An 18,314-nucleotide genomic window follows, 5' to 3' on the forward strand; every position below is an offset into this window, starting at 1 on the left:
GAAAACAAGCTTGCTCCCTCCTCAATATGACATCCCTTCAAGTATTTAAACAGGGCTATCATATCACCTCTTAACCTTCTCTTCTCCAGGCTAAACATCCCCAGCTCCCTAAGTCGTTCCTCATAGGACATGGTTTCCAGACCCTTCACCATTTTAGTCGCCCTCCTTTGGACACATGGCTCCAGTTTCTCAATGTCCTTTCTGAATTGTGGTGCCCAGAACTGGACACAATATTCCAGATGGGGCCTGACCAGAGCAGAATACAGTGGCACTATGACTTCCTTTGATCTAGACACTTTACTTCTATTGATGCAGCCTAAAATCGCATTGGCCTTTTTAGCTGCCGCATCGCACTGTTCACTCATGTTCAACTTGTGGTCTACTTGGATTCCTAGATCCCTTTCACACATAGTTTCATTCAGACAGGTGTCCTCCATCCTATATCTGTGCATTTCATTTTTCTGCCCTAAGTGCAGTACCTTACATTTCTCCGTGTTGAATTTCATTTTGTTAGCTTTGGCCCAGCTTTCTAGTCTATTCAGGTCATTTTGAATTTTGATCCTGTCCTCTGGGGTATTAGCTATTCCTCCTAATTTGGTGTCATCTGCTAATTTGATAGGTATGCCCCCAATTCTGTCATCCAAGTCCTTGATAAAGATATTGAATAGCACTGGGCACAGGACAGACCCCTGTGAGACCCCACTGGTCACTTCTCTCCAGGATGAAAAGGAGCCATTGTTGAGCATGGCATCTTTCACTGCATGTAAGGCCAGTTTATGGAGAATGGCGTATTGTGTGGAATATAGGGCCAATACTTTTTAACATGTCAGTGGGTGCAAAGGGGTTAATTTTTTTTTATTTCTCCAGCTACACATACCTAATCCATAGATTGTCCCCAAAGAACCCTAAGATATTTATGACATTTAAATTGTTCTTGTTCCACATTCTGGTACTGAATAAACAATGATAATTATTCACGTGGGCAGCCATGCTCTAGACTCAAGAGCCAATGTGAGGTATGACTATGTCTTTGGAGACCAGGGTTCGAATTCTTGTTCAGCTAGGGCAATCCACTGCATAACCTTGGACAAGTCACATCCTCAGAGGAAGGCGAGGGCAAATCCCCTCTGAATAAATCTTGCCTTAGGGTCGCCATAAATCGGAAACAACTTGAAGGCACACAGGAACGGTTGTGTGCTACACATTCAGTTACCAATTATGGATCTTGTAGGCAGAAAAGTGAATCAGAAGTAAAGTATCCAATGAGCTGTATAAAGGTTTATAATGTCAGAGGTACATGGGAGGTTAAAGTATGAGAATGATGAATGTAATGTAGTGTAAATAATCAAGTATAGTAAAGTAGAAGTATAAGAGTGTTGGAAGATGTGTGCATGGAAAGATTGAAAAAGGAAGTTGAAGAAGGTGAGAGTAAGTGACAGACGATTGGAGTAAGGGAAAGATGAATGGGAAAAGAGGTCTGTAAGAGATAATGAAAGAAGGGAAAGAAATGTAAGAGAATTGAGAGGAAAGGAAGAATGAAGTGGAAGATAGAAGGGGAAAAAGAATGGATTACAAATTTGGAAGCAAAAGTAAGACAAAACATTATATTACTATTGTCATAATAAGACTTATGAGAAGATTGTAACTGAATAAGAAATCTGCAAATTTGTTTGGATGTTAATCTGGTGTTTTAGTTAACAAAAATATCAAAATGGAAATTTAAAAGACAAAAATCTTCCAAAGACCATATCAAGAGAGCTCTTAGTTGTTTTTATTAATTGGGTAACAACACTGTTTAAGAATCTTATATGCAAACCTTACTAATATGCCATTTTCTTTCCCGTAACAAAATATATTGATATCTGCCTACAGTAGAACTTCAGACAGTCCTGTTGAAGCTTCCCCATCCACAAAAAAATCCTTCAAAAAGAAAAGCAAAATATTGATGGGTACAAAAAGGACAGTCCTACCTGAAAGGCAAAACTACAAAGCTAGTGTAAGAGATCCATATTCTGGTTCTTGAAACCACACCAGTGGCTCTCAGTAGTGTTTCTCTAGTTAAGGACAATGTTAATCTTGAACAAAAGCATTACACACAAATACAGACTGCATACTAGCCTGCAAAAGAATGAAGGTTGAGAGACATCCTCTCCACAAACACACACACACATATCCAACCAACCAACCCACCCACTCATTTCAGGATAAGGCACAGTGAGTGAAGGTTAGAGAACATGCCATTCTATATCATGGATAGATCACATCCTCTTGCAGAGCCTCTTTTCTGGCACATTCAGTTTCACGCTTCCGTTGCAGTACAGGACTGTTGGAACTGCAACACTGAGGAGGACTGTGTATAATCTGTACAGAAAATTCAGCCAGGGCAGTCTTAACCCACATAGCATGAAATGTGGAATTCAGTAGCATGTATGTCATTCGGATTAAGTCAGTTTGTGTGATTTCACATCAATTCTGTATTTGTCTTGTTTTTGTGTTTATCATTATGAACAATTTATTCAACTTTTGTTAACCATGAGACAAATGAAAGAACTGCGCAAGCGTTTCCCAGGACCACCAGTAAAATTTATCCAGCCATCCCACTAATTTGAATTTTTAAGTATCTCTTTGTAACACAAGGGCTAGCACATAAGATCACATTTGAAAATTGTCTACAACTGCAGGAAAGCATGGCAGACAGCACCAATTAACAGCCACTTGTGGTTAGTCCTCCAAATACGCACCTTTAACATGCAGTCTCTCTTGGAAGCATGTGTAACTTGCACATCTAAAGACTTGTCGATATCTTCATTTTGTCACAATGTCCTTTAGACCAAGGATCTAAATATGTAGAATCAAGAAGATGAGATCCAGAAAGTGTATCCCAGTTGGAGATGTAACTTCTTGTACCTGAAGGCTAGAAAAATTCTCAACAGAGCAGATAAAGAAATTGTATCAGTTACTACAAAACAGATATCTTAAACAGCTTTCTTCAGGCTTTGTTCAGAAAGGGTCAAATGCATTCAGAAGTATAAATGCTTACCCTGTATCACTCTTTAGGTTGATGAGACAGGACTATTGTGTTTTAATATTAAGTAAAATGACTAGCTGTTTTTCTTTGTAGCACGAGCTTTTTAGATGGGATCGTCTTCAAATATGCAGTTTCCCCATCCGCAATCTGAAATGGTATGGCCAAGGGAAAAACAATTAAGTGGTATCAATCTAATTACACTGACAGGCCCAGAGTCTCTGACCACAAAGTGTAGCATCAGACTTGAACACATTTTCATAGTCTTCCTCTGACTTGTGAAATAAAATTGACATAATTATCTTGATAACAGTGATCAGTCTGAGCGATATGGTTATGTTTTGTTTTAAATGCTGTATAAACTTGTGAGATTGATACATGTCTGTGTGCACTAAGTGCCCTTTGTACAAACACTCTTGGTCAGTAAGAAAAAGCAAACACTTCCCAGACAGTATAAACCCAACATAACTACCGGTGGGGGGGAAAAAGAGAATTGAGGAATAAAGCAGTCCTTTGGCCCAAAAGATGCAAGTACAACACATGTGCCTCTTTTATTAAGTTTTTCATTCAACTGCCATTTCAAGCTTAGGAATCCCCTTCACAGTTGCTTCCCAAACAAAGGATTTAGTTACTGGAAAGTTAATGTTACAAGGAATGTAACTGTTAAAAAAAAAAATTAACACCCCCTTATCCCCATCCCAAATGCACAGCGCATTTAACATCTTTTCCCAGTGAGGTATACTGGGTAAGATTTAATTTTCCTCCAGAAGAAAAAAAAGAAATTCCTCCAACCAAGCACTAGCCCCTCAACATGAGAGACTGCCCAGTCATTCACTAAAAAACAGGACGAAAATAAAAACAGATGAATTTCCATCATCAAAGGGGGGGAAATAAAAGTAGAAGGTGAAGAACTTTCATAATGTATGGCTGACAAGCCTACAGACTTTTTACAACATATAAAATAGATCAATATTTATGATTATAACACATATTTTCCCACCCCCATGTTATTCAAGAGTAAATATACACAATTATAATAAATCTGGTACCAATCACATGACAGAAGTACTGTGTAAGGCAAAAACCTAACCAACTAGCGAGCTAGGCGTGATGTTATCTTCTGAACAGAACATAAATGAGGAAGAGATATGAAGAGAAAAAGGAATTTAGTTCAGCTGCAGGCCCAGATTAGTTGTTCCAACCCTGAACTGGACACTTCTTTCTATCAGTCAACAACCTAGTAGTGAATTTGTAGCAGGCTGTATGTGCATGGAGACAGAGAGGCACTGAAAATAAGACAGCCAAGTGGGTAGGCTCTATTCTGATCTCAAACACAAAGCCAAGCACTATAGAGTCCTCTCCCAATGGTGGGTAAGGTTTTCTAGGCGACAACTCAAGATGTCAGCTGGGTGCATGGTTGTTTAAGGGGCATAACAAGCATCCCAAGGCGGACAGCAATCCTCCTCTTCAGAATCACAAGCAAGAAATCACATAAAACACTGATAGTTGTGTACAACTGGTAAAAGAAATAAATCAAAATCTCTATCATCCCTGATCTCTAAAAGTAACTTTACTGGAGTGGATTATTAACTATTAGTAAACAATTTTGAGTTAGAAAGCTGATTTATCATTTAAGAGTTAATTTTCTTTAACCAAACCATGCAGGAGGGATTTTCTGTCAGGAACAGCACAATGCTCACAACTACAGTCAAATGCTTTTCTGTTTGATACCCTTTATGGCATAGGCAGCCAGCCACTTGCTTCCCCCCCCCCCCCCAAAAAAAAAAAGGTAAGGCAAAACATGATTGTTGATAGAGGGATGAATACTTAAAACAGGTCCACCAGAATTATATAGAGGTATGACAGAACTGTACCTCTGTTGGTGAGAATGTGATCTCCTAAAGAAAACAGCTGTCACAGTTGAACAGTCTATGTCAAAGTCCCTAAAAATACCCATGTGTGGCCCAAGTACACTTCGTCTTGCACCACTGTACTATGCCACAAATTTACTGATTGTGGGCACCACCATACTTCCAGCCTGCTTGTTCAGCCTAGGTCTTTCCACCAGTCTTTTCTACATGCTTTTTCTCTTCTATAAGCCCTAGCCCAAGCCCTATATAGCAGATATGGCACCATATGTGAAGGTCCATTCATATGTGATGCCTGCCTATGTTATACTGCACAGGCACAACACATTTAGGGGTCACAACAGTTTCAACTGGGGTGCCAATAGCCATTTGGAAAAGCTGACATTGAGGGCAAAGAGAATGTCTCCAGATCAACAAGACAAAGACACCACAATACAGCAGACCAACTGCTGTACACCCCAAATATTTCTTGTGCTACGAAGGATATTGCTACATTTATGTTGCTTTTTTCATTTAGAACTTTGCTCCAAAATATGTTGTTGACAACTCATTTCCATCCCTCCCTTCTTCAAGTTACACAATTTGTTAGTATGTAGTGTTTGCATTTTAAAAACGGAACAGTTATATAGTATTTTTAAATGCTGCATCTTGTAAAAATCAGAGCTCCCCACCACACCCAATACATGGCCATCTCCCTTGCTTCTGCTACGCAAGTATCTACAAACAGGTGCTTCAATTTGGCCCACAGTTCCAAAATGGTTCCATTCAACTTCCTTTGTTGGAAAATATTTATGGTGCTCTTGTTCTTGAGTAGTAATGGTGAATGAACTGGGGACTCTTTCTCTATGGCAGCAGGCGCTGGGGAAATGAGAAAGCAACGTGGAACTGCAGAGGAAGCTTTTCACCCAGCTGTGACAACAGATGTCCTTTCGAGTCTGGGAGTGAAATGCATAGATGGAAGAGAGTAATTGTATATTCATCCAGGTTCTTGCAACAGTTTAGGGTGGAGGGAATCAATATAGCAGGAATGTGTTTCTCATGCAGGTTTTTGTAGGATCAGAACGTGGGGGGAAATCTGAGAACACAGGTCCATTTGTTTCAGTGATGTGCAAAGATGTCCATTTTTCACCTCGGAATGGGAGGCAGAGGAGGTGCCCCACGAGTAGCTGAGAAGATAATAGATATCATTAATGCTATGCTTGATTCTACAAGAAGCCTGGTCTCAAAGCATAAGAGAACACAAAGCTTCCACATTGTTTTTATCATGCCTAGAAAAGTGACCCTGCAGATTTCTGAGACCATTTAGACTTGATTATCACTCACATGGGAAGATGTACTTCCTATATTCTCTGTCTTCTATATACAGTGGCCCACCCCATGCACGGACTCCAGCTCACGCGGACAGAAAGCCCCGGGCATTAAAATGGTATGCATGCCCATGGCACATGCACAGTGCTGCGTGCGGAAGTGTGCAGCCATAGTAAACAATGGGAATTGAGGTCCCACATTTTTCCCATACATAAGGGAGGGTCCCAGAACGGATGCCCCGCGTGTACAAAGGATCCACTGTACCACCTTTTCAGAGAAGACTACTCCTGGTTGGACTTCTGAAACAGAGTACACCTACAAATCCTTTGCCATGAAGAACTATGAACTGCTGCACCACCCAGACCCATTGCTCTCTAGTCTACATTATAACTGTCTTGTCTTTCCCTTTTCCTTGTGAAAATTCACTTAGAACACTGAGTAAGTATAAAAGAGAATATTTGCAACCAACATAAATTTTACACAAGGGTGCACACTGTGGATAATTGGAAAAATCCTGGGAACAGAATTGTTATGGAATAGATCTGCCCTATTCTGGAAAAAAAAACCCTTCTCATTCTCAACCTTGGCAAGCAACAATCATGGCTCTACACACTGACTTCAAACCAGCCATTATAGGAGTAAGCCAGATGTACTAACCTCTATTAGTTTTACTGGGATAGATCCTCTGGAAATGCCTGAACTCTTCTGGGGCTGGAAAGTCTTCAACTGGATGAAAAGAGTATTTGGATTCAAAGTCATCTGCAAAAATGGAAAAACATATAAAACAATTACAATTCATCAAAAAGATGGGGAACATGTGGAATGAAAACTACCATCCAGCCAATTAAAATATGGCCATTTCATTGCCCTGCTATTCCTATCCTTTCTTATTACACCCTAACTTTGAAAATGGAGACAAATACAAACAACATAAACACGGGGGGGGGGGGGGGAAGGATTATACAGTGGACCCTTGTTATACGCTGGGGTTTGGTTCCAAGATCCCCCATGTATAACAAAATCTGTGTATGCTCACGTCCCATTAAATATGACATAGCAAAATGGTGTCCCATATAAGAAATGGAAAATCAAGGTTTGATATTTGAAATTTATACTTTTTTGAACATTTTCAAACTGTGTATGCTTGAATCCATATATAAAAAATCAGTGTATAAGAAGGGCCGACTGTACTGTATATGATTTCCTCCCAGTCATTTCCAGTACATGCCAACCCTAAGGCACATCTGCTGTAGGGTTTTCTTGGAAATATTTGTTCAGAGGGTTTTGTTTCATTTTTGTTTTTTGCCTTTACAGTCCTCTGAGGCTGAGAGAGTGTGTAATTTGCCAAAGTTTACCTAGACAGTTTCCACAGCCAAATGGGCATTCAGACCCTGGTCTCCAGAGTCATAGTCCAACACTACACCAAAATAAAGATATATTTTTAATAGATAAACCCTTATCGTAACCCCTTTTCATAGGTCGCCAAAGACCATCGGAAAACACACATTTCCAATAGTTTTAGGAACCGAGACACTACAATTTTATGGTTGGGGGTCACCACAACAAGAGGAACTGTATTAAAGGATCACGGCATTAGGAAAGCTGAGAACCACTGATCTAACCTATCAAATCATGACCACTCTGCTGCCCTGCTATTCTTAACCTTAAGGTTCTTTGTGCAAGAGGCGGTTCATTGCTGGTTAAAATTATATGAGGGCTATCCAAGGCAGTTGCTATTGTTATTATATTTATTAGTATCCTGCTTTTTTCTCAAAACTGGGACTCAAAGAGGCCTACAGTTTAAGAGCACAGTACAATTAAAAACCTACAAAAGTGACAATTAAAACAGAATTAAACTATTACAGTAGTAAAACAGATAATAACTTTTGAAAAGTACAACACTCCCGGGAAGTTCTTTAAAAACTTTCTGTTCTAAAAGCCTGTCTGAACAAAAGGATCTCACCCTGCCAACAGAAGGACAATAAGAACAGGACCATTCTGGTGAGAAGGCCCTCTCTTGCGTCTCCACCAACTATGCTTGCAATGGATATGGAACTGAAAGAAAGGCCTCTCCTGAGGATCACAGCGCCTGGGCTGGTTCATACAGGGAGATACTGTCTGCCAAATGGCTTTGACCTGAGTCATATAATGCTTTATAGGTGATAAACAGCATTTTGAATTGTGCCTGGAAACAAACTGGCATCCAGTGAGCTGTTTCAACAGGGGCATTATATGGTCTCTGTAACCTACCCCAGTTAACAGTCTGGCTGAAACTCTTTCAACCAGCTGAAGTTTCCAAACATTCTTCAAAGGCAGCCCCCAATAGAACACGCTACAGAAGTCCAAATAGGATATAACTAGCATGTACCACTGAGGCCAGATCTGGCATCTCAAGGAGTGGGTGCACTTAGCACACAAGCTTTAAATGTGCAAAAGTACTCCTGGTCACTGCAGAGATCTGGGTCTCCAGTTTCAAAGCTGAGTCCAAAAGTACCCCTAAACTGTAAACCATCTAATGCAAACTGTATCCCTATTCCCTGATCTGCGTTCCAATTGACCTCTGTCTTGACTGGATTAAAGTTACCACAGGCAGGATAAAGCTATGCAACCCTCTTGAAATATTTCTGGATTTGGACAGGTGAACATCCCTTAATTAGATATGGTGAGGGCAATATTTTAATATTAATATTCTACCTGCAATATTTTAAGTTCTTGAAGGTATCTCTCATTGCATATTCCTCAGATTTACTTCTAAAAAGTCAAAGCTTCTGGAAGGAAATGTATGTACCATTTCATTTTCCACACAAATGAATGGAACTATTATTTTCAGGAGGTAGATTTCATTTCCCAGACTTTGGGTTGTAAGGCATATTTTAATCTGACTCATTCATATAACTGCAAACACAGATGAATTCAGTTATTCCTCCTTGGGCAATGTTGGAGTCAGCTTACTTGGAAATTCTTTTAAGATGAGCTGTCTTACGTTGTGTTAATTTAACAAAGAAGGGGATGGTGCCCTCTGCAATTTCTGCTGCTATGATGGTTGAACATAGAATGCTTTATCAGTTAAAATTTGATCCATATAGCCATGTTAAACTAATTCTATGCGACAATCCTAAATGGAAGACTATGAGACCATCCTTTTTTATCAAAGAAATGGATTGATTATAGAATTTATACTTCGGATCTATTACTTGGTCCAGACCAAGAATTTTAGCAGTTTTCAATATTACAGTCACTTATTCATTGCTGTCTGTGCACTGCAGCAATTTACAACTGTAGCATCTGATGCCTATATATGGACCATCATCTCTGAGTGCCTCAGTCACCTCTTTAGCGTTGGAAACATTGATCATACATTCAGAGAAACTGAAACTAACAAATCTAAGTTTATGAATGTTGGAAAGCGCTAAATTCGATGTTAATTAAATTAATGAAGCAAAGAGTTAGATTGCCGTTTGCAAATTAACCAAAAGAAAGGTGTCTTAGGCACGTTACAGAACACCCCTTTGGGGCGGCCTGTAGGCGCTCCTTTCCCCGCCGGATCGGGGCCTCAGCTGCCAGAATGGCAGCCTCTGGGGCCCCGATCTGCCGCTTTCCAGGCCATGGGGAAGCGGCAATAGGCCGCTTCCCCGCAGCCTGGAAAGGGGTGTCCTTGGGGCATCATGTCCCAAGGACACCCGACGGCGGCGAGGACAAGCAGAAAGGGGCCGCTTGGCCCCTTTCTGCCTTGTGTTGCTGGTGCGGCCATCTAAAGGCTGCACCAGCGATGCAAATCCCGGAAGGAGCTCCATTTCGGAGCTCCTTCTGGCGCCGGGGAAAGGGTGCTCTATGTGCCCTGGCGCAGCGCCAGTATGTCACAACTGTGCCGCCTCATTTGGAGGTGGCGCAGTGGTGACGTAGCAATGGTGGTGGTGACGTAGCAATGGAACGGGCGCCGCCATTTTGTACGTCCTGGGGACGTACTAGGGTTAGGTGTGTGCGTGCGTAAGGCACGCATTTTCCCTAACCCTAGTACATCCCCAGGACCCACATTACGCCCGTCTATAACGGGCCTTAGCTTCCATATCTAAAACCTATTTAAAAGTAAATTTACCATTTGGTTCAGCAAAAATTGATGTCTCAGACATACTAGACATTATGCCTTTTTTAAAAAAAAGAAAAGAAATTGATTGATTGATTGATTATGTATATCCTTCCTTTCTCCCACAAATTCAAACTAGCAGAAAGAAAGAAAGAAAAGAAATTAACTGTCCACACCAACTACACATTAGCTGGATGTATTAAAAAATATTAATTTTGTATTGGAAAAATATTTGGTATTAGTAGATGCACATGTTCTTTTTTATCACATTCCTGTAATGAGGAGGTTAACTTAGAGCTAAGGGTGCACGATCCTGCATATTTTAATTTTTGCAAGAAGACTTATATTCCAATATTGGAAAGATAACAGTCATAATTTATTATTCAATAGTTTGAAAATCCTATTATTATTATTATTATTATTATTATTATTATTATTATTTTCTAAAGCACTGTAAATGTACATAGCACTGTACATACAAATGTCCCACTTCCTTAATTAGTTACACACGAATATGTATGTTATAGATATCAGTTTCAAGAAAATTTCTGGTAATACAGTGTGCCCGCAGCTGCTTTCAGCATTTGCTGAAAGCAGTGCTGTTTCTTCCAGCGCCATGCAAATTTTTTGTTTTACGCGGGATGGGTGGGTGGTCCGGAACAGATCCCCCATGTAAAACAAGGGCACACTGTATAGTCAGTTTATATTAATGCATATACCTACTCCTTATTCTTATCCTATGTACTTCCCTCTCTCATTTTCTCTTATTTTTGTCCCTCAGAAATCCTTTTTTTAAAAAAAGCTATATAACTTCCTCAACATGGCAGACTCTAGGCATCCTTAAGAGAGGAGAAATCCAATCTTTCAAGACACCAATATCATTAATTTGTCAAGCAGCTATTGGTCTATTATTCTATGAAAAAATGAAATTGGTTTAAAACAAACAGGCTTTTCACAGATCCATGCAAAAGTAATATTAAAATACAAACACTCAATTTTTGTGACTCCATTCATTTTGCTTGGTAGGCAGCCTGGCAGTGCCACTAGTAATGTCAGATCAAAACTTTATTGAGAAACTTCCAGCTGGCGATTTATCCTCTATGTTATGGAAGTTTCAAAAGTCTGCCATATAATAAGATGTCAACACCCAGAGAAAAAAATAACCAGCTTTAAAAATGGCTCTTAACCCTTAGACACAAAAGTTTGGCTCTTAGTGCCTTATACATACTTACTTCTTCCTGACCTATAAGAGTTCTCCACAGCCTCCAGAGTAACTGAACTAAGCCAAACCGGCATACTTCTGGACAGTCTGTACACCTACAATCAGCACCATTCCTTTAAATCAACTTAAATGGCACAAGTATTAAGCATGGATAAGGAAGCTATCACTGTCCAAATGTTGCTGCACTGCATCTGCCATCATCCTTCACAACTGGCCATTAGCTTGGGCTAGTGGGAATTACAGCCCAACAGCATCTAGACAACCACAAGCTGTCCAGTCTACCAAAGTAACAGATTTTACTTACCCAAAAAAGACCTAACAGTGGAGATGGAGTCCCGGTGTCCATTTCTCATTGGTGGGGGAGGTGGTGGTGGTCCAACAGGTGTTCTAGTGGGCGGTGGTGGCGGTTTCCCACGGCTCGTTGGATCTGAAGACCCATGCATTCTGTAGGGTGGGGGAGGTGGAGGTGCATCTCTACCACCATTTCTGATCATTGGTGGTGGTGGTGGTGGAGGAGCTAAAACAAAAATGTCCTAAGTCAGCATTGTTCCATTAAAAATCTCAGTAGTCAGGATTGGTGGGGTCCCTATCCTATTTCCTATTCAACCTGTATTATTCAGTAACATCCTCAATTCCAATACATAATCGACTCACTTGAAAAGGCCAACTCACAAGTTTCAACTTACAGACTGGTAAGATATGTGTTACCTAGTGCTTTGCATTACATGAACCAGCCATAAACTTGGATCATGACTAATCTACAGTCAGCCCTTCTTATACACGGACTTTTTATACACAGATTCAAGCATCCACGGTTTGAAAATGTTCAAAAAAAGTATAAATTTCAAATATCAAACCTTGATTTTCCATTTTTTATAAGGGACACAATTTTGCCATGTCATTATACAGTATTTAATGGGACTTGAGCATCCATGGATTTTGTTATTCACAAGGGATCTTGGAACCAAACCCCAGCGTATAACAAGGGTCAACTGTACATCAACTCCATACTCTGTTTCTTTCTGAAGGTTTGCAGTAACATGATTGGACCAGATTATGAGCTCAATAAACACATTGGTCTAGATTCAATCTTCATTATGGCTCATGACATCACACGCTCACTCACACCTGCTTCAAAGCACTATGGATCAGATTCCTATGCCAATTTCTTAAACTTAGCTCACAATGTTGTTCTTACTGATTCCGTAGTGTCTGAGATTCTGTTCAGTTATCATTCACTCCTTAAGACACAGGATAACTGACTTGGTTGCAAGCCAAAATGCCCATTCTCACATAACAACTGTTAGAGGCAAGGCACTCAAGTCTTGAGCTGCCTTGGATTGAGGTTCAGGTAAGATGTGAAATGACAGCTTCTGGGCTCATAGTTCAGAGAGAGGTTACTGAACTACAGCATTATAATCCAAGAGGCATTTTTCAAAAACAGGAAAATTAAGGATCTCAGTAACAGCCACAACCCAAATTACCAAAATTGCACATATTACAAAAATGATAGCAACGTAACATATGTAAAGCCCTATTGAGCATTTAAGGCACATCCTGTGCATTGTACAGGTGTACCTCTTAAAAGAATCTTTCAAAATAAGATGGCAGATTATGGCCTGTGCTAGACATTGGGGGAATTGAGCCTGAGAGAAATTGTCTTACACCACTTGGCAGACTTCTGGCAGAGGTGAAATTCAAATGGGGTTATCTAAATCACTAAACTAGGCTATATAACCAGGATATTCCTGATCTCCTATAAACCCATCCTGTACATCCTAGGGCAAAAAGTATCATTCCCAGACCAAGATTTCTCTTTTTGAAGAGGAATAAGAGATGGTTAAGTCAATAATCAACTCCACTACCTGTTTTGCAGAGAAACCATGTTGGAATAAACTCTTACCTGCCCCACGGCTTGGAGGATCACGGGCAGGAGGTGGGGGCCGACTGCTCTGCAAAGAAGGGGAAGCTGATGGGGGAGGGGGAGGGGCCATACCCCTCCCAGGCCCTGGAGTCTTTCTATGCAAGGAATTGTGTCTCTGTGGAAGCTCAGGGGCCAATTCATTGGTGGGGCTGACAGGGCCATTTGGGACACCAGGGGGCTGCCGGTATGGTGGAGGAGGGGGTGCCAGGGACTGGCCCTGACTGCTTGGTCCCGTCCGGATGTTCACTGGGGAAGGGGGTGGCTTGATAGGGGGAGGAGCTGGCGGTCCTTCCCGACTCCCTGGGAGTCGCTGTCCTGGAGTTGGTGGCAATGGCTTCTCGCGGTTGTAGGAAGGTGCTTTGTTGTTGTGCATGGAAGGAGGAGCAGGCGGTGCATTGGCTCGACGTCCAGGTGGTGGAGGCGGAGGGGCAGATGAGCTATGTTTCATGCCAGTGCTATTGGCACTATTTGGCCGTGAGAGATCTGGCAAAGAAGGTCTCTGGGTGCGTGGAAGCTCTGGGGTAGAAGCCCGGCTGTTATCTGTGTCATCCTGGGGCCGGCCACTAGAGGAGGAAACAGGGGGGCGTGGTGCAGCTGATCTGGTCCCAGGAACCTGCAGTGACTGCTTCCCTGAGGGGCTGTCTGAAACCAGAAAAGCAACACAGAAATGTTACTTAGAGAAGCTAAATGAATAGCAATTCAGCTATCAGGAATACTTTGCCTCTAATTTTGGCAGGAATTTTGGTACCTTGTGCCAAGCATACTGCACGATGCCACCATTCAATTCAGTGAAACTACCAGATTCTTGTAAAGAAACTGTGGCCACTGGTATATAGTGACAAAGACACATTTTAGATACAAAAGGCCACATTCAAATGTCTTAAGCAAAAATATTTTCCACAGTAGGAGTAATGAACAAAGCAGATACAGTTAAATTGTTCTATTTACTGTGCATGTGAAAGAAAGGCTGAGGAAATTGCAATTTCTGAATACCAGTTTTATTCTCAATAGGGATCAAAGATATGAAAAATTCCAATACTAATCAACTTTGTAAAGTTTAATATATTTATATATAGTTGTTCAACTCCAAAGGATTCTCAGAGTAAGTAATAGATAAAACAGCAAATTAAAACAATAATCAATATCAAAATTTAGCACAGCAGATGATCTGAAGAATACACATAATCAGAGCCAGAAGTCAAAAGTAAAGAGTTAAAAGCTCAAGGGGGAAAAAGAAGGGGGGGGGGGTCTTCACCTGGTGCTAAAGAGTTAGCATGGCAACACTCTCCATTAGGAAAGCATTCCAGAGACAGAGTGCTACTACAGGGGGAAAAAGTCTCTCTTGGTCACCATCTGCCTTACTTCATTGAAGACAAAAAATATATACAAGGGGGAAGGTATGCTCATGTGAGATCTAGTGGTCTTTGAGGTAAACCAATAACAGAGATGCAGATGGACAGGAAGATGTGGCTTCCAACACTGATAATAAGCCTAGCTAGTCTCAGTTCTGCTGACCCTTAGTTCATTTAAAAGTTGACAGAAACTCTGCTGACAGTATCAAGGGGAACAGACTAGGCTACAAACCAGATCCTTCCTCCTGAGAAAGTGGAATGTTTGATTATATCAACACGACAAAATTACAAGGCCTTACTATGATCTGCCAAATCATGATTTAAAATACTGCTTTTTAAGGATACGGCTGAATCACCTGAATTGTCCTTTGCGCCCACTGGTCGGAGCTTGGGGACACCACCTTGGAACAGTCCCCCCTTTGGTGGCAAGGGAGATGCACCAGAGCTGTAATTGCCACTGCCCTTGGATTCTGAAACAAAGGAATTTCCAGATTAGCCAACATAACCAAGTCTATAACACAAGGTGGCAGTTTACTGTCAAACTACTGATAAAAATAAACACCAACCCTGTTGGGTTTGAATTTGATAAAGGTAAATTTGATGTTAAGATTACCGCTCAAAAGTCCAACAGACAATGTATTGCATTGGAGTATTCTTAAGAAAGCTCAATGACTGTACTGGAGAAGAACTATATTTCTCCTGGGCTCTTCACAAGCACCTTCCTCATTTTGTTATTCTATGTAAGGAAATTTCTATCTGTTTATTCTCAAGCACAGCTGAATGTTGACACTAGTACTGCCTGATAAGTATGAAGATATCCCACATTATGCATGTAACTTTATATCAAGATTCAGAGGCACATGCTATTAACATTTTGATTGCTAGCCCAAATTTTCTTGAGATTTCATGTTTGCTACTTTTCTTAGTACTGAAGCTCTTAGAAAAAACACGAGCAGCTTGCTAGCACCCTCAGATGCAGAAAACACTGATGCTTGTACACCAGAAGAGAACTAGGCAGGAACTGCAGCTGTTGAATTATATCAGTTCCATGTTTTTTGCTGCCTTTCTCTTCTTCCAGCCTACGGAGCTCAAGCAACTGAAAGCACAACCTTGCTCAAAATAACCAAGCTAAGGAAACCAAGACTGCAGGGTGTCATAAGCTAAGAGCAGGTGCAGTGTGGAAACCATCTTATGAATGTGACTCAAGCCAGCAGAGTTAGTACTGGCCTGTAGGATTTTTCCTAGGGTTAGGGTGAAAAGTTGTGCAAAAGACTGACAGTAGCTCAGTCCATAATGATTTTCATTTTCATTTTATTAATATCTCCACACATCACTTTTTGTGGAAAAGTCAATAGCACTGTTCAAAAATTTAAAACAGAACAAAAAATGTAAAATACCATAAAATAAAAGAATAAGCTCAAGTCATGTGTCTTAATATTTTTAATGAATGCCCAGAAAGTAGATCCCCCCTCAAAATTACAGATGGATTGCATCTCACAGTTTGGAAGCAACACTCACTGCATCCCAATGATTATGCTTCTGCAGGAAGCATTATCTTCAGGAGGGCATCACCTGCAGATGTCACTGGCCAGGTAGGTTCACAGCAAGATTCAGCAGGCATCTGCCAATAACTTTCAGGTAAATAAATCCAACCACATGCTATTGTTCATGAGGAGAAAAGTGTAAATAGAATCCATCTACAGTTATATCTCATGCGACAACTCCTCCTGCACACCTCACTGTCTGTTTGTAGAGGCTGAAAAGTGCTGCTGAATTCTTCTAAATATTAATATCCAAACTTAAAATCTATCACTACTGTCTTTCAACTATGTTATTCCAACAGAACGGACAAGAGTTTCATTTACAAATTGAGATACTACACTTAAAAGTCACCAGCCATTTCCATTGGATTAGATAGCAAAATGCTACTTAACTATTGTATAGAATTCATACTTACTCTCAATGATGGGTGCACTCCTGTCATTGACTTGGGTTACTTTTTTCAACTTGGCCCCCTTACAGATATCTTGTAGGAGAGCCCCTCTCCCTCGTTGTTCATCCCTGCTCAATTTTGGAGGCTCAGTGTTAGCCTGAAGATAGAACATGGTACAAATGCAAATGAAGAAAGATAGACACAGAAATTGTTTAGCTTAGAAAGCTTAAGCGAATGGTTGTTAGTCAATCTGTACAAGGGCTGCTTCTTCAAAATGGCAAGCTATATTCTCTCCTTCCTCCAGCAGATTTAGACTTTAGTAGAACCTGCTTTCTTATCAATGAATAAAATGAACCACATAGATAACATGCCAACTGTGACCAGAACCTGTACTTTGCAGCTAAAATATTATTCACTTTCCTGTTAGCTTGGAAATGGCCTTACTGAATTACTTTTTCGGCACTGAATCACCTTCACCTTACCTGCAGCTCTCATCTCTTTCACAATCCTAATCCATCGTATTAGGACCTACTACACTGTATTTCACTGACATGTTATGACAAGAACATCTACTATGCCCAAGGCCACTTCTCCAATGTAGTCAATCTTCCAGCCATACTGTTTTGGAGTAGCATTTGATCTAGAAAAATATGCTCTCAACTTGGAAATGTTGGCATCAACTGAATTAACATTGAACCAAACCTTCTATGTAGGCAGGACGCTGCCTTAGACCAGACTAACTTTCTATCTGTCTTAGGTACATCTATGTAGATGTCAGACACAGTTCTTTTCCAGATATGCTTCTGGAGCATAGAGATATGACAGAAACCAAACCTGGGTCTTTCACTGTGCTAGAAGGAATACTGATCACTTATAGGTAACTGATCACCCAAGAGTGATCAGGAGGAGTACCTACCTGATTAAGAGTTGGAGGTGGGGGTGGTCCAGGGGGAGGGGGAGGGGGAGGTGGTATTGGCATCTTGGTCCCACTCCCTGCTGGCTCAGTGTAATGAGAACTTTTGGTCACTCATAAACCTAGTGTGCAAAGAAAAATACAAAATTGTCAGAAACAACAACACATACAACAGAAGAGAGTGCCAGAACTCAGTGTGTATTGTTTCCTCCCAAAGTCTTTGTACACATAGAATCATAGAACCGCAGAGTTGGAAGAGACCACAAGGGCCATCCAATCCAACCCCCTGCCATGCAGGAAATCTCAATCAAAGCATCCCCAACAGATGGCCATCCAGCCTCTGCTTAAAGACCTACAAATTCTCAGCAGCTACTGTACCAAAGGAGAATGGCTGAATGTAAGCTAAGGCATTATTTGAATATTTTACATACATTAAAATTCTTTGGAACTGCAGACCCCAGATACTACACAGATCATATTCAAAAGCCCCCTGCTCCTATAAGACACAGAGAATGTGCCAGAAAACTACATGCAGACTTGACTGTAAAAAATTATTTAAGAACCACAGCTAAATAGAAATATTATAAAGAACGCTTCCATGTTGTACCATTGTTTACTAATAAATAATAAATAAATAAAATTTTTATTTCTATCCCGCTTTTTGCCAGGCAATCAAAGCGGTGTA

At 40.7% G+C, this 18,314-nt stretch overlaps 1 protein-coding gene across 1 annotated transcript in view; it reads right to left on the bottom strand.

Annotated features, from left to right (window-relative positions):
- Positions 1-3,551: 3,551 nt before the first annotated feature.
- Positions 3,552-18,314, bottom strand: part of LOC149309163 (WAS/WASL-interacting protein family member 2-like) — a 30,439-nt gene continuing 15,676 nt past the window's right edge. The window contains exons 2-8 of the mRNA XM_089531876.1: positions 17,633-17,751; positions 16,741-16,873; positions 15,140-15,253; positions 13,411-14,073; positions 11,812-12,024; positions 6,859-6,960; positions 3,552-6,059 (exon numbers count right to left, since the gene is read on the bottom strand). Coding sequence (XP_089388002.1) covers positions 6,019-6,059; positions 6,859-6,960; positions 11,812-12,024; positions 13,411-14,073; positions 15,140-15,253; positions 16,741-16,873; positions 17,633-17,695 — 1,329 coding nt within the window. The 5' untranslated portion in view covers positions 17,696-17,751 and the 3' untranslated portion in view covers positions 3,552-6,018. The remainder of the gene's footprint in view (positions 6,060-6,858; positions 6,961-11,811; positions 12,025-13,410; positions 14,074-15,139; positions 15,254-16,740; positions 16,874-17,632; positions 17,752-18,314) is intronic.

This window comes from Sceloporus occidentalis, unplaced genomic scaffold (assembly GCF_023333645.1).
Source record: "Sceloporus occidentalis isolate IW3139 unplaced genomic scaffold, rSceOcc1.0.p SCAF_7, whole genome shotgun sequence".
Lineage (NCBI taxonomy): Eukaryota > Metazoa > Chordata > Lepidosauria > Squamata > Phrynosomatidae > Sceloporus > Sceloporus occidentalis.